This window comes from Triplophysa rosa, linkage group LG19, assembly GCF_024868665.1.
Source record: "Triplophysa rosa linkage group LG19, Trosa_1v2, whole genome shotgun sequence".
Classification (NCBI taxonomy): Eukaryota; Metazoa; Chordata; class Actinopteri; order Cypriniformes; family Nemacheilidae; genus Triplophysa; species Triplophysa rosa.
In genome coordinates this window covers 17,057,472-17,081,770 of record NC_079908.1, presented here as the reverse complement: position 1 = coordinate 17,081,770, position 24,299 = coordinate 17,057,472, and the positions used below count along the sequence as shown (strand labels likewise).

The window sequence follows — 24,299 nt, the reverse complement described above, 5'->3', positions numbered from 1 at the left end:
GCCCGATCTTACAACTACTGTTTACTAAACTAACAACATGAGAGTTCATGTAGGTCTCAGTAAATTCTTCTTTCTTAGAGCATATCAAACTCTTGCAAAATATGCAAATATAATATCAAAAGATTTACATTACATTTTGTCATTTAGCAGACGCTTTTATCCAAAGCGACTTACAAATGAGGTAAACAATAGGAGCAATTGTTTACATACTTTGATGTTTAAAAAGAAAGAATAAAAATGTTCTTTAATAAATTTAAACCCATTAATAAATTCAAAAAACAGCGGGACATCCAGTAAAACTACAACATCCCCACATTTAAACAGTAACTCTTACAGTAAACTCGAGCAGCTTTCAACATCAGCGCCATTTATCAAGAATCCAATTGTTTTTTGTGTTCCACATGCCCAGGCTGGTGCAAAAATCAATATAAATCCCACCCTCGAACCAGGCAAGAGGCAAAATACAAACAAACACAGACAAAGCTCAAGACATTTAGCGAACACACAACACGTAAGAGGCTCGAAGCTACATACCCAAAATATCGTCAAACGTAGCATGCTCGTGATCCTGGAGATAAAAATAATAAATGCAATCAATACAAACACATTAAGATTATCATGCTCATAGTCTCTGATCTCTAGCGCACACTCAGATAGCCCAGATAAGATAGCGTTGTCGTTCGCTTTTGTGTTGGCTATCAACTTTCTCATCTCTTGTCCAGCTAAACCTCTGGACATGGGCATTCTGTCTCTGCTGCATCTCATGCAGGTGTGCCCTTGGCTCTTCTTTCCAGGACAAAGCAAAGCTTATCTGTGTGTTTTTCTGTCTGTTACTGTAAGTAAAAACTTTATTAATGCATTCCCATCCTGACCTGATTGAGTGCATTGATACGTTTTAGCAGATAGGAAAGCACGCAATTAATGCAAATCTAGGTTTTTTATTCAAAACCTCTGGTGTTATCTTTGTTCCCCCATCAGAGACATGGAATAAAAAAGTGGATTTACTTAAAAATATGTACAGATTCAAATTGACATCAAGCGATTTACTAAGCAGAGAGTAGATAAGATTAGCTATTTTCTATAATGGAAAACTGTCCACAGTGTTGAACAGCCTGCATGCAGAATATATACGATAGAGAATGGCTGATATAAAAAACTGATATGGAAGCCATAATAAAGTCATACTTTGTGATGCAGAGGGAAAACGGAGTTGACTTACATATAGGATCGGTATTATAGAAGGATCGTCCCGTCGAATGATGGTGGGAACATATTCCGCTTTGGGAACTTTAGACGATATCAGCTAAAATATAAAAGAAACACAAAGATAAAAATGATGAGCATTTAAAATCTAAAAATAAAATGAAACATTATTAAAAAATATTACGAATCACACGAGTGTGTGGGGAATGTGCCACGGATGTACTTTGCTACGGACCATAATTTTAGGTGGGATGAAGTCGTCGCCCTCACACGCCAGTCTCTCCATCTCTCTCTCATCCTCCCAGTCCCGGTCCTCACATCCTCCCTCATCCGGAGTACAGCAGGTGGTCTGCAATTCTCCACCTGCAATGTGACACAACACAAGAGCTCAGCAATGGACGAAGAGGAGAAAAGAGACGAGAAAAGAATGAGAAGCAGTGAAGGGAGAGAGAGTACAGTAGCAAACTTAAAGGGACAGTTCACCCAAAAATGAAAATACTGTCACCGTTTACTTACCCTCAAGTTGTTCTAAAAGTGTATAAATGTCTTTGTTTTGCTGAACACAAAGGAAGATATTTGGAAGAATGTCAGTAACCAAACAGATCTCATCCAACATTTACTGCCATAGTAGGAAAAATAAATACTGTGGGAGTCAATGGGGGATGAAATCTGTTTGGTTACTGGCATTCTTCAAAATATCTTTCTCTATGTTCAGCAGAACAAAGACATTTGTACAGGTTTGGAACTATCTGAGGGTAAGTAAATGACAGAATTTTCATTTTTGGGTGAACTGTCCCTTTAACTTGCAATGTAAGAGAAAGATAGGACAAGAGACAAAGTCCAGACAGTATCCATCTGAAAATCCATTTACCACAAAAAGTAGCAGGCAGAGAAAAATAGACAACATACGGAAATTACAACCGCAAGTAGCAATCGCTAGCTCAACAGGCTCCCCAAAGACAGGTTTCTTAAATGGGTGGCAAGAATAAAACGTGATGACAAAAATAAATTCAAAGACAAACTACACACAGAGGAGGTAACATGCAGACATAGAAAACTACAGTGCACACAAACACACACACGCACACACACACACATAGTCTCCAGAATGCAGACGCTCCAGGCGGGACAGATACTCACAGAAAGAGAGAGAGAGGAGCACATATTCGGGACAGAACCACGCTCAGAGGGAGACACACAAACAGCATCAGATGAGGCACGTCGCAGCAACGCCGTGTGTGTATGTGTGCGGCATAGAGGTGTGTGTGATAGAAATATGTATTTTGTGTTCACAAATATTGATAAAATGTTTACATTGAATGCACTGTTAGTCACTTTGACTTCTGTCAAATGCATGTAATCAAATAAAAATGTTTGTAATGTAATGTATGCGAATGTACATATTGAAAGAAAAGCTGCAAAAGCTATGGTTAAAATGAATTTATTACAAAAAAGGTTTTTAAATCATTTGATTGACAGCAACCAAATGTTTTTTGGAAGCGTTCCGTGCATTACATATGTGAGTGTTTGTGTTGTGTGGCATGTTTGTGTGTGTATGGGTGGACTCACTGTCTTTTGAGTCGTGTAGGGAGTCTTGTTTGACAGGTGTCGGATCGCTCCAGGATCGGTTGAAACTCTTCGTCCTGCGTTCTGCAAACGCTAGTAAGGTGGAGAGATGGTCACGCACACACACGCACACACACTTATGGTTCCACGATCCTGACAGACTGCGGGTACAGCACTGCTGTCAAACACATTGCACGCTCACTGTGTCTACCTCATAACACTTCACACACTACACAAACCATCGCAACAGCAGCTACACACACATTCTTCATATGCTCTGATATCAAGTTGTCCCATTGTCCTTTGCTACACTGTTGCCGCCATACAGAAACACACACAGGAAAGGCGGGCCAACACTCACCCACTGTTGTTTTATAACGCCAAGCGTTCCAGCACCCTCCAAAAAGCACACGCTCCACACAGCTAACCATGCGAACATTCCCAATCTACTGTACACATGCCCATGCTCACAAACACACAAAATACTGATAAAATGCAAACACAGATGAAGCTGCGCACACACGCACACATAGTGTAGACTCACTTTGTGCTTTTATTCTTCTGCTGCCCACCATTCTTAAATGCTTCCGGAAGTTCCTAAAAATAGGAAGAGAAAGAAAGGAGGAATAGGTGTAATTAGGTCATGGGACGTTTCGAGAGTTTTCCGGAAAAACAGCTGTGTGTGTGTGTGAAGTTACATTCAAAATCTAAACCGAAACCGAAAGACCAAATAAAATGTGTACTTTTGTTGATTTTTGTCCATGCCTGTTAGCTCTGAGGTCATTCACTGTATAGATTCTCTAACTGTACTCATAAATGCAGAGAATTTTCATTTTTATGGAGATATAGAGTCGTGGAAAAAATGAGACCTTTCCAAAAAGAGACCATTCCAAATGTTCATTCAATCAGCATTTCTAAATGTATTGTGGCCATTCCAGTCCAGTGTCTGTTGAATTTCAACAAAATCAAACCTGAGGAGTGACATAATGTCATCCGATAGCAATGTGAAAGACTGACAGCATGAAAAGACACAAGATAAAAATCAAGGTTATCACATAACACACATTTTCCTAAATACAAATATTACTCGTATTGCTTAAATGTGAACATGAACTTGTTTTAAATACAGAGCAACTTTTCTGTTATTTTGACCTGTTTCTCCAGTTTTCATTTTCTGCAAATAAACATTATTTTTATTTGAAATTTGGGAGAAATATTGAAATTTTACCTAACCACATACCTATGAATAGTAAATTCAGATACACAGCAATAATTTTGAAATGGTCTCTTACTTTCCTGCGGCTGTATATTTAAAAGTCACTGCTTTTAGTTTTTATAATAAGAATAAGGTCTACCTGCAACCAGCCAGCACTCAAACTTCCTACTTCGATCATCAACACAGGAATGAAAACTGTGCTCATCCACCTATATTTTTAATACAGTCAATAAATATTTCATATGTTGAGATTTACCTTGGTGCCATTTACCCAACAGTGCCATATTTTTATTCATTTATTGAAAGCCAATTGAAACCCAAGCTGTTTTTTACAGCAAAAAAATTGCACCGCAGGCTGTCGCCGACTTTGGCAAAAGTTCTTGCTGGTGTGCACTCGTGAAGTATTGAAGCAGAGAGTGTGTTAAGTTAAGCTATCTGGCATCTCTCCAGGTAAGAGTGACCAGACAGAGAATAAAACCGCTGCAGAAGAGTCTGTCCCACTCCTCCAACACATCTTACTCTACACACATATCCATGACAACCACACATAATGACCACAGACAGTGAGAGACAGAGTAACAGATGATCATTTACAAATGATATTGTTCACAAATGAATGTTTGCCCGGTTAGGAAAAAGATGCTTCATAAATTTATTTAATTCTTTTGATTATGTTTGAGTCCTGTTCTGTAAAATATCTATATTGTAACTAATTGGAAGGTCATCAATGCAGAGACAGAAAGTAACACCGTGTCTACACCGGATGCGACCGGCGCGACGCGACACGACAAAAGACATTGGAAACGCATTAGAAACCATTATAATTGTACATTTTGTCCACACTGGACGCGGTGCAGCCTGACACGACAAACTCATTAAGAACAAGCATATTGTCATGTCGCATCGAGCCGGTCGCGTCCGATGTAGACAGTGTAAGAGGCAGTCAACAAGAAGCAGAGAATCACAGTGTTTTGTTTACACATGTGACAGTGCTGTGCCCACATGTGAGAGGGAGACATGAAGAAATCCCCCTCTCTGTCCATCTTACTGATTACACCCACGTGCCACACAGACAGCGAGAGAAATAGAGAGAGAGCAAGAGAGAGAAACCTCCCTCGCCCACACAGCAAGCTGAGGATGAGTCAGAGGCTTTCTCCTTCTTTATATCTCTTTTGATTCTCTCTCTCTCTCTCTCTCTCTCTCTCTCTCTCTCTCATGTCTGCAGTCTTTGCTCATCTATTGGGCTCTGTAATTTTATCGCCAATTTTTTCACCCTGTTAAATAATCCCACTTCCTAAATGTTGCCCTTTTCCATCCTCATTAAATGAACAGTTTGCTGAGAAATGAAATTTCTGTCATCTAACCCTCCGGTCGTTTCAAACCTGTATGATTTTCTCTTTCCTTACCTGGAACACAAAAAGATGTACACTGAGCTTGTGTGAAACTTATATTCATATATTATATTAAAATATTAACATAAGAAGAATGTCCTGGCACTTTTCCGTGCAAATAAAGCGAACTGGGACTAGGCCTACTGAGCTCTTTAATAATCAAGTACTATATAGTGTATAAACCCCTTAAAGGGATAGTTCATCCAAAAGTGAATTCTGTCATCATTTACTCATCCTCGTGTCATTCCAAACCTGTATGACTTTCGTTCTGCAGAACACGAAAGAAGATATTTTGAAGAAAGTTGGTAACCAAACAACATACTGTAGTACCCCATTGACATTAATTGTTTAGACACAAAACCACACATTTCTCAAAATATCTTCAAACTTTTAAAACCTGTCACATATGAAAGGGTTTTGAATGACATGAGGGTAAATGAAATACCATTTGAACAAAGAATTTCCAGACTTTACAAGAATGTAGCAAAGTTGTTCAGAGAAAGTATGTTTTTCAGGTCACCAAGCACCAAGCCATTAATCAGGTGTTTTTCCATACCACACAGTTTTTCCCTACAGCAGCTGTGCATTGTGGGAGACATCTGGCTGGCTGCTCCAGACAGCTGCTGCTTCTGTCCAATATGACCTCTCCTGGTGCTATTGTCCCCGCCCACAAAAACGATTACATAATCGTATGGCTGTCTTCTCTCTCGTTCAGATTCTTACTCTCATACTTTATCTCTCTCTTTCATTGTTTGTCCTTTTCTCCTCCACCCTGAATGTGTGACTGCAGTGCATCATGTGATCTCCGCGGGTTAAATTTGGTCTCTCAAATCGTCTCTGCTACGGAGACCACCTGCTACTGTTTTAATTAGGATGTTCTGTTGGAATAAAAGCTTTGGATTAAATATACTGGTTAGGAAACAAAAGAAAATCATTATGTAATATTCAGCACTATTTAGCATATTTCTACGAATTACTGTACATGAAAAATAGGTTTAAAGATCCCTAAAGAATCATGAAAAAAATCCTGGTAACACTTCATAAAAACTTTTATAAATGTTATTCCTTCTATACATTACAAAACTATGTGCAGCTCCGGTGCATGAATCTGATTGGACGAACATGTTAAAGTTCATTGAGCAAAAATAAAAAAAGTAATATTCTTTTAATATGCCAATTATAACAAAATATCTCAATTATTATTTAAAATCATAGGTGAGTTGACAACAGATGATTTCTCCTAAAATACTTATGATACAGATATTTCCTAACACATTCTAAAATGACTATAGGCTAGACGAAAATCAATTGCCTTTTCCTCTCATCTCCCAAAGCTCAGTCATGGCTCGCTTACAAAGCAGAAAGTTGGTTCGAGGCTGTGAAACAAAAAGCAATTTCAGGGTCGCTGTAACCATGGAGGCGAGACATCAAATCTGACTCCTATTTCAGCACTCAGGCAGCAAATGCTAGCTAAACTGTAATGCTTGCATTGTTCACGTCAAAGAATAATGAACATGTCTATTATCACGGAGAAAACTCATACTGACAGAAAAACAAATCTTTCATGTATAAATGAAGAAAGAGAGGAAGAAAGAATTTTAAAGGTCTTTCCTCTTTTTGTATCCGGCGGCGATAAATACATGGATAAAAGACAGACCTACAAAGTACCTCTGGATGACGGCAGCTGACTCCACCTCCCTCTTTCTCCTCTTTCTCTCTGCTAGACTCCGGAAAGCCCTGCCAGGAGGTGACACAACTTTAATGCCAGCGAGGGCGAGGGCTCACTTGATGTCAGGTTAGCATTAGAGGTTAGAGCCATGATGGGGCGAGGTTAGCCTGGGGTTAGACAGGAGGGGTTCATTCTGCGTAGATATGAGGTTCAGCCACTAGCAGAGCCTCAGATTGGATTCAAGTAAAAATGAACGGCTTTCGTGCTCATACACACGGCAAAGAAATTTCCAAACTGCTTATGTTGGACTTCTGCGACCTGTGATGTTTAGTGTGTTGTTTCTGGCTTGTCATCGTACACGCTCCTGGAATTCAACATGGAGTTACATGACTGATGAATCCCTGAGAAACCATCCCGCGAGATACTTAACATGTCAAGACAATCAACTCAAAAAATGATCGAAATCTGCATCTGCCAGCATTCCCAAACCAGCCAAGCCAGCGACATCTGCGTTTCCGGCTGAGGTAATCAGAATTATCCCGAATAGACAGGCCTATGAATTGTCCCTGCGAGCCGTTTCCCGAATCATAATGCATGACTGCATTACGCTCCCCTAATGCAACAACATCAATCTTTCCTTCTGGTTTGCAAACCAATGCAGAAACACATCTTAGGTTTAGAGTGATTCATTCGTATCAGCCCTGAAAAATCATTTTTACATTGGTTTCCTCGACTTTGATTTCATCTGTAACTTCACACACACACACACACGTAGAGTTAGTGGGACTGGAAGGATTGTGAGGTGGGCTGTGGAGGGAAAGCTAGCAACATGACACGCTGTCATTCGACATTTAAGGGGTATAAAAGGGGTACTCACGAAATCCTGTCGAGGCGGACCAGACAAAGAGAACAGAGAAAGAGAGACAGACAGTGAGCTTAGATAACAACGTTTGCAGAAAGTGTGTATATGTGTGAGTGTGGTCACAGTGTACTTGTGATCTCTGAGTCAGTTTGACAGTAAATGTCACTAAATGAAAGTGTGTTACTGGTGAGACACCTGCTCTGCCATCTGTACTTGAGGTCACTATAGACTTCAAAATTAAGTGTGCTTGTGTGTGTGTGTTTATGGGATTACTCACGCCTGCATGGTTGTGGTAGCTGTCTGAAAGCTGAACATGTTCTCTTTAGGGAACCAAGTGTTGTCATCTGCGAAGAAATTAGACATAATTGACCATTAGTACGGAAGTAACGATGCAAAGCTTCTGAATGTATATATTACAGTCAAACAGAACAAATGCAATGGCCCAACATAAAAACATTTACCTGGACACTTAAGCCAAATGGCATTGCATTAGGACAAAATACGAACCCGGTTAAAAACGTTTTCAAGTTGGTTAGCAAGTCAGCTTCTGATGGTTGACCGGGGAAGAATTGTGGGGCATCCGCAAGCATCAAAACCACACATGCTGTTTTATTCTCATTCTGGACCATGCTAAATGCTCAAGAATGAGCATTTAGCTTTAGAAATTCGACACAAGTGTCCATTTTAATCTACAACAAAATAAAGTCTGAAAAATTTCTTATGCATCCCTGCTGAAATACCCGGCTGAAAAAAAAAATAGAAACCATTAAAGAAGTTATAATGGTTTTAATGGTTTTAAAGGGATTGTATTGGTTTTAATGGAAACTATAATGGTTCGACTGGTATGTGATGGAATCTATTGGGGGGATTTCACTCTGGAATAATGGCCAAAACGCACTAGAAAAATGAATTTTGTAATGGTTTTAATGGAAAAAGCTAATGGTTCATAATGGTATTTTAATGGAAACCAACAGAATTTCTGTATTGGTTTCTATAGCTTTTTTTCAGCAGGGTCCCTGCCCAGTTGAAAAAAAACAATAGAAACCATTAAAGAAGTTGTAATGGTTTTGATGGTTTTAAAAGGATTTATATTGGTTTTAATGGAAACTATAATGGTTCTACTGGTATGTGAAGGAATCTATTGGTGGATGTTTAATTCTACTGGATTAATGCCCAGAACACACTATAGAAAAATGAATTTTGTAATGGTTTTAATGAAAAAAACGAATGGTTCATAATGTTATTTTAATGGAAACCATTAGAATTTCTGTAATAGCTTCTTTTGCAGGGTTACCTTTCTGTCTAAAATTGTCTTATTTACCGCAATGACACATATATAAACGTTGCTCAAGTGTCCAAATGTTTTTTTCTGAGCCACTGTAGCGATTTCCACTGAGCAAAACACACTCCACAGAGGGAGAGAGCACAAAACTCACACACAGGAGAGAGAGGAGAGAGAAAGGAAAGTGGAAACAATACAGACCACGGCACATCGAACACATCGACGCCCCTGTTTTTGGCTGAACCCCCCTCCCCTTGTCCAGAGGCTCTCTCTCTCTCTCGCCCCTCCTGCTCTCCCCCTCTCACCTCGCTCCAGCCCAGTCACCCGGTCCACACTGCACATCCGCTCTAGTGGTGGCCGGCGCTGCTTGCCTGCCTCTCGGGTGCTGCTCTCCAGGTCCAGTGAGCCCTGGCTGCGCGACGGTGTCCCAGGACAGGCCTCGCACGCCAGGCCGCATTCCTTTCCATCCCCCCAGCCGCGGATGTTGTGCGCGCTGACCGAGCCCTGCAGAGGCTGGGAGAGGTGGTGGTGGTGATGAGGCGGTCCATGATGATGGTGGGATGTTCCGGCGCCACTGGTGAGTTGATGGTTGGTCGCCCCACTTCCTCCTCCGCCGCTGCTACTGCTGATGTGATGGTGGTGGTTACCGTGGTGATGGTTGCCACTCGCACCTCCGCCTCCATGGTGGCGATGATGCTGCGTTGGAGACGAGGAGTTGGAGGAGGTGGAGGGTTGCTCAAGCGCCTCTTTCAGTACCTCAAGCTCCAGGTTCTCCTTGCTCCCCCGGCTGGTCCCCAGCATGCCGCTCTCTCCGGTGATGGTGTAGACCCGGGCAGGCTGCAAGGAGCACTCCACACACTTCTGCTGGTCCTCCTCTGCTGAGAAGCTCCGCTCGAGTGACAGCCGGCTCTTGCAGGATGCAGTCGGAGGGGGAGGTTCCAGGAGGCCGAGAGCGGGGTTGATCAGGCTAGGGTTGCTGGAATCCTGAAGAGAGTAGTTGTGGAGGTTGTTGTTCTGGGCGCACAGGCTTTCTGGGGAGTCAGAGTCGTGGCCAATGAGGGTGTCAGAGAGTAAGTGATCTTTAACCAAACATTGAGACAGATACAGAAAAAGGGAGAAATGAGTGAAAACGAGGAGATGCAGCAGATGAGGTAACAAACTACATTAAGAAGTAGCATAGTTCTTCATGAAAGATGGAAGGGAGTCTGATAACCTCATGCTCAGAGGCTCAAAGACAATATAGTGAACAGAAGAGGAGCAGAAAAGAGGAATGGAGAGGTTTAGATCAGATGACTGACCTGATCCGTTGCAGTTCTCAGGATGAGTGTGAAGATACTCTCCAAATGCTCGGGCTGCTCTGCAAAGACACACACAAATATTAACAATTGGGCAATAAGAATGGAATAGAATAGAAATTCGTTATAGGAAAATTCTGATTTTGTTGCATTTAAGTTAACCAGCATTGAATTAGTATTGGCTACGAAAGCTGTATCCAGAATGGTACCCCAAATACATTGCCTGCTGTAAATACTGTAGCTCTGTGGCTTTTGGTTGACATATTTTCAAATAGAGAAATAGAAAATGTTATATTTGAAAGAAAAAAGAACCTTTTTCCTTTATAAATTGAAATGCTGTTATCCAAAGCATTTTACAAAAGAGAAAGCATTTAACATATTGCAATGAACTAATCTCTAATGAACTAATGGGGGAAATGAACTGATCTCTAATCCCCATAGACTTTCCATAGTAGGAATAAAAATGACTATGGGAAGTAAATGGGGACAAATTTCGAAGTGAACTACTTCTTTAAAGGTGGGGTGCCACAGTGTTTCATGCATTCCGACTTTTTTACAATGTTAAACGTGCTGACTTCTCATGCTTGACATGGTCAATAGTATGAACAATAGTTTTTCATTATTTATTAATCCTTGTTAATGTTATTAATTATTCATGGTGCATTAACTAATGTTAGCAACTTTGGATTTTAAACATGTATTAGTAAATGCTGAAATTAACATGAACCAAGATTAATAAATGCTGCATTAGCATTGTTCATTGTTAGTTCATGTTAGCTAATGCATTAACTAATTGTACACAAATAGAACCTTATTGTAAAGTGTTACCATACATTCTAAATGAATATTTAATAATATTTCTAAACAAACAAACAAAAATATACATATAAAAAGCTGATAATTCGGGGTTATTCATGTGACAATAGTCCCACGCGCGAAGGAAATAAAACCGCTTGATGTTTATTTCATATTAAAATCATAACTTGTATACAGTATACAGCATAGACAGTTTCATTGGATGCACGCGCTGGCCTGAAGTTAACTTCCTTTCCGAGTTTGGTTATAACAATTAATTGTATATTTAATTTATATTGATATTAATTTACATTAACATTTTATTGTATATTAATTGTATTAAATGAAATGAAAACTACTCAACAGTTTTGATTCTTTGTGGAGGTGTTCCGGAAGTTAAGTTTGGTCCACATAAGTTTGGGTTTATTTATGTTGTTCCTGCTGAAACCGTCCATAGAATATTTATCCAATCTTGTACCTCCTACCGATCGTCCATATTTTCGACACACACACAGAAGATAAAGAAGTTTCACCCTGAGCTCATACTGTAGTTTCAACAATGGTTCCTTGTGCTCCAAACTTTTCTATTTGACCTGGGTCAGTTTAGCTCATATCGTTTTTCAGTTTGGAAACGACAGGCCCAGTGCGGGCTGCTCTTCGCCTCTTAATGTCACCTGCTAAGCTGACACCGGCTTTGAGCTTAAAGGGCTTTCACAGAGATGCGAGTAATGTTCTGCAGCAGCAGTCTGCATTGGGAGCTTTAAAAGCTGGACTCAAACTGAGAGTGAGCCACCGCCGCAGTGTGAAAGTTGAAATGACGGGGAGACATGTGGATTCGCATATGTGAAAAAAGAGGGCATATGCTGGAGAAAAAGATGGGAAGAGGAGGAGCGGAAGCATGCACAGTATAATGTAATTGGTTGCTATGTATTTGTGCCGCTCACAGATTCAGATGTAATAATTTTGTATTACGGTCCAAGAGAATGTAGGAAAATGAGAGACTGGGAGGGTGAGAAGGGGAGGAGACAATAAAAAAGGAAGACAATGATATATGAAAGAAAAAGGGGAGGACAAATGAAAGATGTAGGAAGCAGAACGTTTTTTTTCCAATATCAGATTTTAGGTTCAAATGTGTTTAGACAGTGGGAATAATACACACTTTTAAAAGGTTTTAAAACTTTTTGTGCTTATAGAAAGATTCTATAATACATTATTACCAAAGATGATGTGGAGAGCTTTGATTGGATGAAACGAAAGGCTCATGTTGTTCCAAACTTGTATAAATTTCTTTGTTCTGCTGAACACAAAGGAAGATATTTGGAAGAATGTCAGTAACCAAACAGATCTCATCCCTCACTTACAGCCATATAGGGAAAATAAACCCCATGGGAGTCAAAGGGGGATTGGTTACTGAAATTCTTCCAAATATCTTCCTTTGTGTTTAGCAGAAAAAATACATTTATTCAGGTTTGGAACAATCTGAGGGTGAGTAAATGACAACAATTTTCATTTTTGGGTAAACTCTCTGGGTCACATAGAAACCTAAGAGTCTTTGCTCTTTACATTTCATTAGCATATTGGCATCTTGATAATAAAAGAACAACGGATTATCGCCTTCCACATATGGTGGCTTTGGCACGCGAACTGTGCAAATCTCCGGTTGAGTCATTGCATTTCGGGAAAATGATTCATTCTTGTAGGAGACACGACTGATAATTCCTTAATGGGATAAATCAGAATCTTCGCCCTGTGAAAAAATATTTGCGCTCACCACCAACAATACCTTCGATGTAACTAATGAACCAGTTTCCGCACAATATGTGGCCCACACATAACCATATGCATTCCTGCACGCACCCTTCACGAGGAAAACCCACTCCAGTCTCAATATTGCAACCTCCTCCACAGAAGCTGTCACATGGCCTTCCTCAAGAGTCCCCGGTGGCTCGCAGTCGCCTTCGGCTTTCCTGACGTAATGTTTAACGAAGTGACACTTATGACAGCTCTTTAAATTATTCAGTTTCGCCAAACAAGCAGGTCATGCCTGCTTGTAACTTAACAAGCATCCTCCAATGCGTGAGGGTTAATTGGTGTGCAAGTTTAGAAGAGGCAGGTCATTGAGTGGGAGGCTCTCGTGGCGAGTGGGAGGGGTCATGTGAAATGGCTGAGGGCAGATGATGCTTCACCTGAAGGTGTAAAAATAGCTAATGACAATAGTCTTAAACACCTCCACTTTAGTCTTGCTTGCAACACGTAGCAAGCTGCTTGCTGCCTACATAGGGAGCTACTTTCTAAGGCACCACCCTAGCTATCTCATTAGTCACTGATTTGTTACGATGTACATAGTAAGCACCTTCTTGTGTCACACTCTGCAAGGAAGTCTAGACTTTCGATTGATTTTTATGTCAGCATGTTGTTAAGCTAATGCCTTGAAATTTGTGTTTAATGAAGTATCCCTGCTGAAAAAACAATAGAAATGGTCACTGAGATTCTAAAATGGATTTAATGGTTATAATGGTGACTGACTTTAATGAGAACTATAGTGGTCTCGGCTGGTGATGTTTTGGATTCTCTCTAAATTATCTGGCAGATAGGAACCAATAGAACATCATTCAGCAACTTGCAGATGACTGAGAGTTTTACATTTTACTGGAATTTCAAAACACGCTGCTGAATTTTGAAATGGTGAGCTGATGGATCATAATGGTATTTGCAATTGAAACCATTAGAATTAAAATAGTTTTTTTTCCAGCAGGGGTATAAATATTTAATATATAATGTTTAAATCACTTCACGTGTCACAGAAATTTAACTTTAAAATTAAACTTTAAAGATTTTTTAAACTTTTGGAACAGCCTTTGCATCTGAAGTGTGCCAACGCTGCCTCCTTCACTAGGTTGTGGAACAGAAAATAAATCTAACCGTCTCTCTCCATATGGCTGGTGGGACTATAAGTAAAAGGTTATTTTCCATCTGCTCTGATGGACTAAAATTGAACAGTTACTTTTTCTGTTAGTTCTGAGCTTTGATTAACATCAGACATCCCAAGCTGGGAATTATCATATTAATAAAATATCAGAAGAGATACAAGAAGATGACAGAATGAAAATAAGAGAGGGAGAGGAAAAGATCAGAGGAAATGAGTGGAAGGGGAGATAAATATATATAGGGAAGGAGAGAGAGAGACAGACACACAGAGAGACCAATGGGTAAAGAGAAAATAACAAAAGAAAGTCTGCATGCTACCAGACATGTGACTGAATAAAAATGAGGTCAGAAGGAAGAGGAAAAATGGCTTAAAGCGTTTCAGTGCTGAGAGCCAGGGATGAATACTGTGATTTTACGGGGTCATAGAGAAAAAATAAGAGGTGTAAAGAACATTAAGCATAAATCTCAAATATGGTAAAAAAAGAGTGGCACCTAATTGTTGGTATATTGTATATATGGTCTTTCTCTTTTAGCATTTACATTTCATTTACATTTAGTCATTTAGCAGACGCTTTTATCCAAAGCGACTTACAGAGAGTATAAGGAGCAATAAGCGATATGTCATACAGGAGCAATAATGCAATAGGTGCCAATACAAAGTTACTAGTTTCAACAAAAGCCAGACCAATACCTGTTGAGAGAAGGAGAGAGGGTTAGTGTTTTTTTTTTTTTCATTTGTCTGTCGAGTATTCACAAAAGAGATGGGTTTTAAGTAGTTTTTTGAATGTTGTGAGAAATGTGGTTGACCGGACCGAATTAGGAAGAATGTTCCACCAGGAAAGGAGTTGTGAATGAGAAAGAGCGGGAAAGCCATTTACTGCCCTTATGGGAAGGCAGTACAAGACGCCGCTGGTTTGCTGAACGCAGGGATCTTGATGGGGTGTAGGAGGGTGTGAAAGTATGACGGTGCAGATCCAGTGATAGTCCTGTAGGCAAGCATTAGTGACTTGAATCTGATACGGGCTTCAACCGGTAGCCAGTGGAGGGAGATGAAAAGGGGCGTCACATGAGCACTTTTGGGCTGTTGGAAGATGAGGCGTGCTGCTGCGTTCTGGACCAGCTGGAGCGGTTTGATAGCCTTTGCAGAACGACCTGCCCGATAGATCCCATCACCACTCATCTCCTCCAGGCCATCTCTCTATCAGTTGTTCCCACTCTGACCCACATTATCAACTCGTCTCTCACCACTGGCAAATTTCCCACAGTCTTCAAAGAAGCCCGTATTACCCCACTACTGAAGAAACCCACTCTTAATCCTGCACTGTTAGATAACTACAGACCGGTATCTCTCCTCCCCTTCATTGCCAAAACTCTTGAGCGTGTTGTATGTAACCAGCTCTCCTCCTTACTCACGCAGAACAACCTCCTGGACAGCAACCAGTCAGGTTTCAAGAGTGGTCATTCCACTGAGACTGCGCTGCTCTCTGTCATTGAAGCCCTGAACTCATCTGAACTCATCCTACTGGATCTATCTGCCGCCTTTGACACAGTTAACCACCACATCCTCCTGTTGACCCTCAAGGCTATGGGTGTCTCCGGAATGGTGCTACAATGGTTCAGGTCTAACCTCTCAGGTAGGTCATTTAGAGTATCCTGGAGAGGTGAGGTCTCTGAGTCCCAACACCTCGATACAAGGGTGCCTCAGGGCTCAGTGCTTGGGCCGTTGCTCTTTTCTGTATACATGACATCCCTTGGCTCTGTCATGGCTTTTCCTGTCATGGTTAAACATGGCTTTTCCTATCACTGCTATGCAGATGAAACACAACTCCACCTGTCATTTCAGCCTGACGATCCGACTGTTTCTGCATGCATTTCAGCATGCCTGAGCGACATTTTGCTCTAGATGAAGGACCATCACTTGCAGCTGAACTTTGAAAAAACAGAACTGCTTGTAATCCCATCCCACCCTAGGATCCATCACAACTGGGCTCATCAATCAACACATCTTCCAGAACGGCCAGAAACCTGGGAGTGGTGATCGATGATCAGCTAAACTTCACAGATCAGGTTGCCAGCACCACTCGGTCCTGTAGATTCATCCTCTACAATATCAGGAAAATTAGACCTTTCCTATCCGAGCATGCTACGCAGGTCCTAGTCCAGGCTCTTGTTCTGTCCAGACTGGACTATTGCAATGCGCTACTAGCTACTAGCGCTACTTGCCATCCCAAAAAGGTTTAAAAAAAAAATAGCTCTCACGAACCTCCTCTGGATCGGTTACACATTTGTGGAATGATCTGCCTGCTGCTACAAGATCAGCAGATTCTGTGGCCATCTTTAAGAATCGGCTGAAAACACATCTCTTCCGTCAGCACCTATGACCGATCATTTCTGACTTCTATATCTTTTCTACTCTATCTATATAAAAAAATCTTTAAAAATCTTTAAAAACTTAGCTCTGTACACTGTAGTAGGCTTTGTGAGACCAGTTTTATTGCACTTATGCTTTTTGTTGGCCTAATGCTGACCCAGTTGCTTCCATTGTTTACCCAATTTGTAAGTCACATTGGATAAAAGCGTCTGCTAAATGAATAAATGTAATGTAAATGTATATTATAGGACATATGAAAAATGTCAGTATTTTATATAAACGTATCATTTTGCATGAATATTTTATTTAGCCATAATAATACTATTAGTTAAAAGTTAATAAGTCAGCTGTGACATTTTAAAATTTAGGTTTGTATCTCACACTAATGGATACTGTGAATCTATTACAGCTCCAGCCGTTCTACAAAAATGATTTTAAAATGACTTTTTCTATGTAATTTTGTTGAAGCTCAATTCACTATAATGTGTATTTATTACATCTACTGAATCATAGAAAATTCATCAATTCATCATTGAATCATTACAAATATCTCTCTCTCACACACACACGCACGGACGCACGCACGCACGCACGCACGCACGCACGCACACACACACACACACACAACACGCACGCACACACAACACGCACAGGATTTCCATGTTTTATGGGGACTTTCCATGGACATAATGATTTTTACACTGTACAAACTGTGTATCCCTTAAACCTCACCCCACCCTCTCTCACACGTTCATGAATAAAACACTAGAAAATTGGTTGTTGAAGCCACTCTCAAAAATGACATCATCGTAACTTGTGTTTATACACAGAATGTCATTTGTTTTGTTCAGTTTGCTCTACAAAACAACAAAGTCAGTTTAAAAAAACACAGACATAGAAACAAGGAACGTAAATAATGAGCAAAATATCCAACGTTTGACAACAATAACCAAAAAAGCTATTAATTCATTAGCATACCATGTACTGGCGAAGTATAAAAAAAATTATCCAATTAAACTCTCTGCATCTTCATTTTGAGCTGGGCAGAACACTTCTTAAAGGTAGACACTTCAGTGGCATGTTTCCAAGGGATCCTTGTGTATTTATTCAGGCGAATAGGTCCTTGAGAACAATTATGAGGTGAGTGGATAACATGCATTCAAGATGAGCCAGGGAAAACCAAACAATCAAGCATTTCTGAACCCTCTCTCACTGGTTTTGACACATTTTTCCTCTGATTCATTCGGAGCTGGATTTCCCTGAGCACAGCAGAGGCACTTTAATGGCATGTTCTCGTAGGGCATGTTTTCACGACATATGGGAGCTCAGCTTTAGCAAAGACCACAGATTAAAATGTCACCCTCCTTCTTTTCTGCGCCTTCAATTCCGCCTGGAACCCTCCTTGGCCAACAGCGTACCCTCTCTTAAGCTGTTGCTTCATCACGTTTCTCTCTCTTTTGCATAATAGCAGAGACAACAACGTTAAAGGCGTAATCGCAGTGTCAGAGCTGTCCCAAGATCTTCATTATCTCAAGCAGTCGGACTAATTACAGGACAGTCTCATCTCTGCAACAAGATAATAAAACAAGCAGGAAGCATGTGTTTGTAGTGGGGGGGACTAGGGGTTTCCCTAAACAGATCTATAATTGATACTGTTAAAATGCTAAGAATAAAGATTAAATGCTTTTCCAAAGTGAGGAGGTATTATCTAGGATTTGTTCTTTTACTGTTGGACGATATTGGATTAATGATGCCTTACATATACTAACAGGTTAGACCAATTTATAAGAACAGTTAACTCAGAAAATATACACTTAGTCATTATTTACTCACCCTTATACAGTTCAAAGCCTTTATGCTTTTGTACTCTCATAGATCACAAAATGATCTATTTTATGATATTTATGATCTATTTGTTCATTGTTCATTAAAGGGATAGTTCATCCAACAATAACGACGGCCAGACACCCTCATGTCATTCAAAACCTGAATATGACTCTTTCTTTCTCAAACACAAAAGAAGATATTTTAAGAAATGTCTCCATGGTTTTATGTCCACAATGGAAGTCAAAGGGGTTCGATGCTTCACATTTACATTTATTAATTTAGCACATGCTTTGATCCAAAGACATTCTTCAAAATAGCTTCTTTTATATTCTTCCAAATATCTTTCTCTGTTCATCAGAACAAATAAATTGATACAGATTTGGAACAACTTGAGGGTGAGTAAATGAAGACAGAAGTTTTAAGTCACCAGCTGATTCAGCGTATTCGGTTCAGTGTGGATTTTCAGCAGGGGAAACTTGACTGAATGTCGAACTGTGGCAAAAAACCTATGTAAAAATCTTCATAAGTTCCCTGCTTTGATATTTAATATAAATGTATGAGCTATTTGTAATATGCCGCAGGCTGGGTAATAACAGTGTGATGCTCCTTGCTAGAAGTACATCTCAAATACCAGCATTCAAGGACCAAAGATCAATGAGTCAGATCTCATCAGACTGCACACTGATAAACAAAAACACACTCAAAAGAGACTCCCCTCCCACTCGATATCTCAGACTCGCTTTAACAAAGATAGTCTCTTCAGATGTTGCAGGCGTGAGAGTATCTGTGATGGTTCCTTAAAAGGTCCCACACATGTCAATGTGCTTCTGTGTCTGTTTAATGTGCCACAGTTAGTGGTTATGCTGCACTGATCTTACAAATCAAAAACTGACAGTAGTCGGCCAAAGATTGTCAAAGTAGGGTTCTTTAGGAAACAATCCTCTATTCACTCTTAGATTTTAATAGTGGTGCTTTACAACAGCCAGCCAAAAAAGAACTCTCTTAAAGGGGCAGTCCACCAAAAAAGAGGATATTCTAAAAAACGAATTACTCACCTTTATATTGACCCAAACTGGTATCAAGTTCTTTTCTTTGTGAAACACATGAGGAGCAAACACATTTGTGAAACAAATGTCTGAGCTGTTCTTATTAAGGCAATAAAACTGGATGGGGACCTGAAGTCAAGTTGGCTAAATACACTCAAAATATAAATTACTCAAAAACCTCCGAAGACATTTACTGTACTAACCCCTTGAAGTTGTACGGAACAGTTGATGGATATACTGTATGCTCTTTTTGGAGCTTCAAAAATGGGGCACTATCCAATTCCATTACCAGCTGGGAAGAGCAGGACATCTTTCAAAATTACTCAAATTGTGTCCGGCTGAAGAAAGAAAGGCATACGTATAAATCCGATGGCATGTGGGTGAGCAAGTTATGGATTCAAATTAATTTTAGGGTGAACTATTCCTTTAAATTGTTAACAAAAAATTACTTTAATAGCTGTGGTGGTCACTGTTTAGATGTTAAAGAACAGCTTGGATTGGAGCTTGCATTGCATTATAAATAATCCCTTTTGTGTTACACAGTTTCAAAAGACATTAGTGTCAGTAAATGATGACAAAATTTTTAATTTTGGTGAATTATTATCATATCACACTAGGGTGGGTCACTCACCCTATCAGAACAGAAAAACAGCCCATATAATATGACATCTCACAAATCGTTCAGCCTGTACCCAGCATTCTCTCTGGCAGTGATTTTAAAACTCTCTGACTGCTTATCCCTAAATAGCATCTCCCTCTAATTCTGCCATCCCTATTTTTCATCTTGATATAAGAAGCTGCAGGCGGTCCAAATAGAGTACAAGCAAAGTAATAACAAATGCAACAGTGGATTATGATTATATTACCCAAACTAAGTCACAGTCAAACTGTAACCAAAACACTACTGTAAAGGTTCATCAAATAAAACTGTGCATGCATATGTCGACTATGATGAGAGGACATGATAACACAGCTGATGACTCAACATCTCAGTTCATAAAATGGGTTAAGCATTAAGTTGAACTCAACAGATTACTCATGCTTAGAATGCAAACGCTGTATACCAGGCTCTCCATGCTGAACCACTAGCCCCGACAGACATGACTCAAATGCCAAAAACAAAAACAAGGAAAAGCTCATTTCATAAGCCCTACAAAGAAATTAGATGAAAAAACAATATATTTGAAAGAAAATAAATACTGGTCCCCATTGACTTCCATTATTTGGACACAAAACATTTCTCAAAATATCATATTTTGTGTTCCACAGAAGAACGTGTCAAATGCAGGTTTTGAACAACATGAGGGTGAATAAATAACCAAATTTTTATTTTTGAGTGGACCCTTCAATTTCACACTTTATCGGGTTAACAAATGAATAAAAACGGCACATTTGCATCATGTGATCAAGCTGCAAGGATTTTGAGAGTTGGTAGTGCAGGTTGAGAGCAGGATGACCTCCTGTGCCAAGATGCTATTGTTCTGCGTGTACTCGCAGAAAATAGTCAAACCACCAGCCTGTCTTTTCAACAGTTCTGTGGTCATGACCCAGTGTCTGCAGGAAAACAGATTACCAGACACCACCTTCCGCAATAGGCCAGAGGCAAATGAAAAAGTGAGCACACACCTTATTACAATCTGTGCTGAGAAAGACAAACCCATGACAAAGGTGTATAATCACATCCTGACAGTGCTTAAATCTGGTTGTGACAATACACCACAGTCGTTATTTACTCTAAACCACTGCAATTTACAGCCTAAAACACCATTAACAGCTGCCAGAGGCCAATGACTAATTTCTTTGCAAACAAGCCGCTTTTGCTGCAGGGCATCACATTTAACAGGATCCACAGCACAACTGTGTGAAAACCAAACTGCAATTTGATTTGATTTTTCAAGGTAGTTTGCAGTCCCCTCTGTTTATGACGATACAGAGACCCCTAGAGCGTATCCACAGTTCTCATTAATTCATTAGCCATAATAAGTCATAAAGAATTTATGCAAATTTCAGCCTATGATTACACATGCATTCCCTCTTAATACACTGATATTGCATAACTCAACTCCGTGTGCAATTTCTGTAAAAGGAAAAGTTCACCCAATAAATCTCTTATTGTTCACTAACCCTACTGTCAGGTTACCATTTTTGGTTTAACCACAAACGTACTAAGGTCTAACCATATTTTAACCATGGTATTTGTAGTAAGACTATAGTAGTACAAATGGTAGTTAATTTTCCAAAAAAACATAGTTACCAGTATCACCATAATAATAAACTGTTAATTTTTCTAAAGGAGAACAATGTTCTGCAAACAGTTTCATTCTGGAAAGATCTGTGTAACGTTTCTTCAATAATTCTCTATTAGTGTTACACAGAAGAAATAACAGCTATTGGAGTGAGTGAATGATGTAAAATGGTCATTTTTAGGTGAACTACCCCTTTAACATGCTGTGTCTGATTCCCTGTTCCATCGGTCATTTCTACTTGGCATGCAGAGCCGTGCACACTGAGACACCTGCCCTGCATACTAAACAGACGCTCGTTCATACTTATGACACACACACACGCACGCACGCACGCACGCACGCACGCACGCACGCACGCACACACACACACACACACACACACTCGTAAACGCAGAGGTGACGGAAACCCATCCCATTCATGAATGAAACCCTCTCCTCAGTCTTTTCTTGAATCATACCGCTCAACAGCAGCACTTGGCAGACAAGGTCATTTCAATGACTGGAAAGACCATGTTGAAGTTTGTGTCAAATGCACAAATCGCAATTTATTTTAAAAAACCTATACTGTAGGGGAACGTTAAAGATGGAATGACTCACAGCATCCCTGAGGTACGGCCCAGACAACAGGGTGAGAAGGTGAAGCACTTGCCGTCTTACCAAAACTGACATATGTGATTCACATAAAATGTGATAGAAGGGCTCTAGTTATGTAAGCGCAGAGAAACAGGCAACAACAGCAAAAACAGGACCATCAATGAATAACACAGAAGTTGATTTACAGTTTAAATGAATGCAGCAAGACAACGTTTGTGTGTTTTTCTCTTGGTTTAAACGATAGCCAGTCATTTTCCTCTCTGTGACGCTATAATTCACAGTGACACAGGAACACCAAAGTAACACGAGTCAGTCACGGATGATTGACAGAGAATCCCCTGTTGCGGATGTATTAGAGGCGAAGGACAACTGTCAATGCCTTGATCTTCGACTGGGAAACACGACTAAATGGCTTGTTAGTCTGCTCACGTCCATGCGTAATTCCCAAGGTCCGGTTGGGAAATACATATGAGAGACGTAAAGTTTACATGTATGACGCGCATCATTTTTACTGTCGCTGTATGCCATACGAGTTCTTCAAAAACGCATCCGTGCGCGTCAGGTAGGCTACATATACTGTGCATAATTAATAATAATTATTACTAATAATAGTAATCATTTCTCCATTAGTCTTCATTTCTATATCAATGATACATGAAAATGTTGGCAATATGTGACAAGAACGGACAGGCTTGGAGACTACGCCATCTAAAACATAATGTGACCGTTTTTATAAACTCAACGAGAAATAATAATAGTAGGCTACACACAAAATTCTACTGCATTTACTGTGCTAGCTTATGAACCCATTTTACCTCATTTTAGTGAAACATCTGAGACGGGACGCAGACTGGATTCCGTAAAGCTAACAGCAAGACAATTAACATTCTATAGATACAAATAAACAATGACATTAAAAAAAACAGCTGTTTTTAAAACGACCAGTCTGATAACCAAGACCATGACCTTTCTTTGTATCCAGCAATAAGAGTTTTAGATCCTCCTCACGCCGTTTTGTAACTTCAGCGCGCGCAGAGCTCTGAAGACGCACACGTACGATTGCAGAGCCGAGCCGACTGCATTCACGCAGTGCACGAGCGGGTAGAATCGGACACTCACCTAACTTTGGCCGCCACCGAAGAAATCGCATCATTTCTCAGAATCTTCCTTTTGGACACTGCAGTTCCCATGCTGGCATGGAAACGGCGCTAGCGAGAAAACAGCACATTCCAGATATCAATGCAATGCGTAAAAATGACGGAACGGGAAAATGCCTTCACGTGCGTGTCTGTTTATATCATAAAAACCTGGAGGTGATGCAGGACTGAGCATGCATCTATGTTCTCCTGCTTGTGTCAACTAGTTCAAGACAAATACACGCATGAAAAGATCCCGCCCCTTCTATCTCGCTCCCTCTTTCTCTCTCCCTCAGCTCGCTTCATTGATATCTGTAAGAAACCATGGCTTTGAAGTGAGCGTGTATGGAAGTGGGAGGGTGTGGGGTTACCAGACAGGAAGCCCAGCGAATCCATATGTGGTGCGACCACCCCTCCGATTCCACCCACTCATCAGGCAAGACCAGCGCAAATGTCAGGTTAGAAATGAGCTGGAGGGACCAAAAGGCATGCAGATGCGCGGTAATACCGTTTTCACAGGGATGATGGGAAATGTAAATGTTCTATCTGTCTGTCTGTCTGTATTCATGAAACTATTAAACCAACTAAAATAATCGTATTACTGCCTACTCATAATTCATTTTATCAGTGCATGTGTTCCCTGGGAATTGACCCCACAACCTTGGCATTGGATGTGGCATGCTTTACCAATCGAGCTACAGGAAACTGGCATGCGCTCACAAATCTGTTGTACAGCAGTGTGTACAGCAGTGTGCCCCCTGTTTATAACAACCAGTTAATTGTCTGTTATTTTCTTACTGAAGGAGACAGACAATAGATGCCTCACTCCCTCTGCTGCATGTTGGCTATAGACAAACAAGTGCAGACAGACA

General features: G+C 40.3%; 1 protein-coding gene across 1 annotated transcript in view; it reads right to left on the bottom strand.

The window, feature by feature from the left end:
* nsmfa (NMDA receptor synaptonuclear signaling and neuronal migration factor a) overlaps positions 1-23,722 on the bottom strand; it is a 31,656-nt gene extending 7,934 nt beyond the window's left edge. Inside the window, exons 1-11 of the mRNA XM_057360703.1 lie at positions 23,411-23,722; positions 10,488-10,546; positions 9,495-10,268; positions 8,185-8,251; positions 7,923-7,928; positions 7,045-7,113; positions 3,314-3,366; positions 2,773-2,862; positions 1,439-1,566; positions 1,220-1,303; positions 535-568 (exon numbers count right to left, since the gene is read on the bottom strand). Of these exons, the coding sequence (XP_057216686.1) occupies positions 535-568; positions 1,220-1,303; positions 1,439-1,566; positions 2,773-2,862; positions 3,314-3,366; positions 7,045-7,113; positions 7,923-7,928; positions 8,185-8,251; positions 9,495-10,268; positions 10,488-10,546; positions 23,411-23,481 (1,435 nt within the window). The 5' untranslated portion in view covers positions 23,482-23,722. The remainder of the gene's footprint in view (positions 1-534; positions 569-1,219; positions 1,304-1,438; positions 1,567-2,772; positions 2,863-3,313; positions 3,367-7,044; positions 7,114-7,922; positions 7,929-8,184; positions 8,252-9,494; positions 10,269-10,487; positions 10,547-23,410) is intronic.
* Between the last annotated feature and the right edge of the window lie 577 nt (positions 23,723-24,299).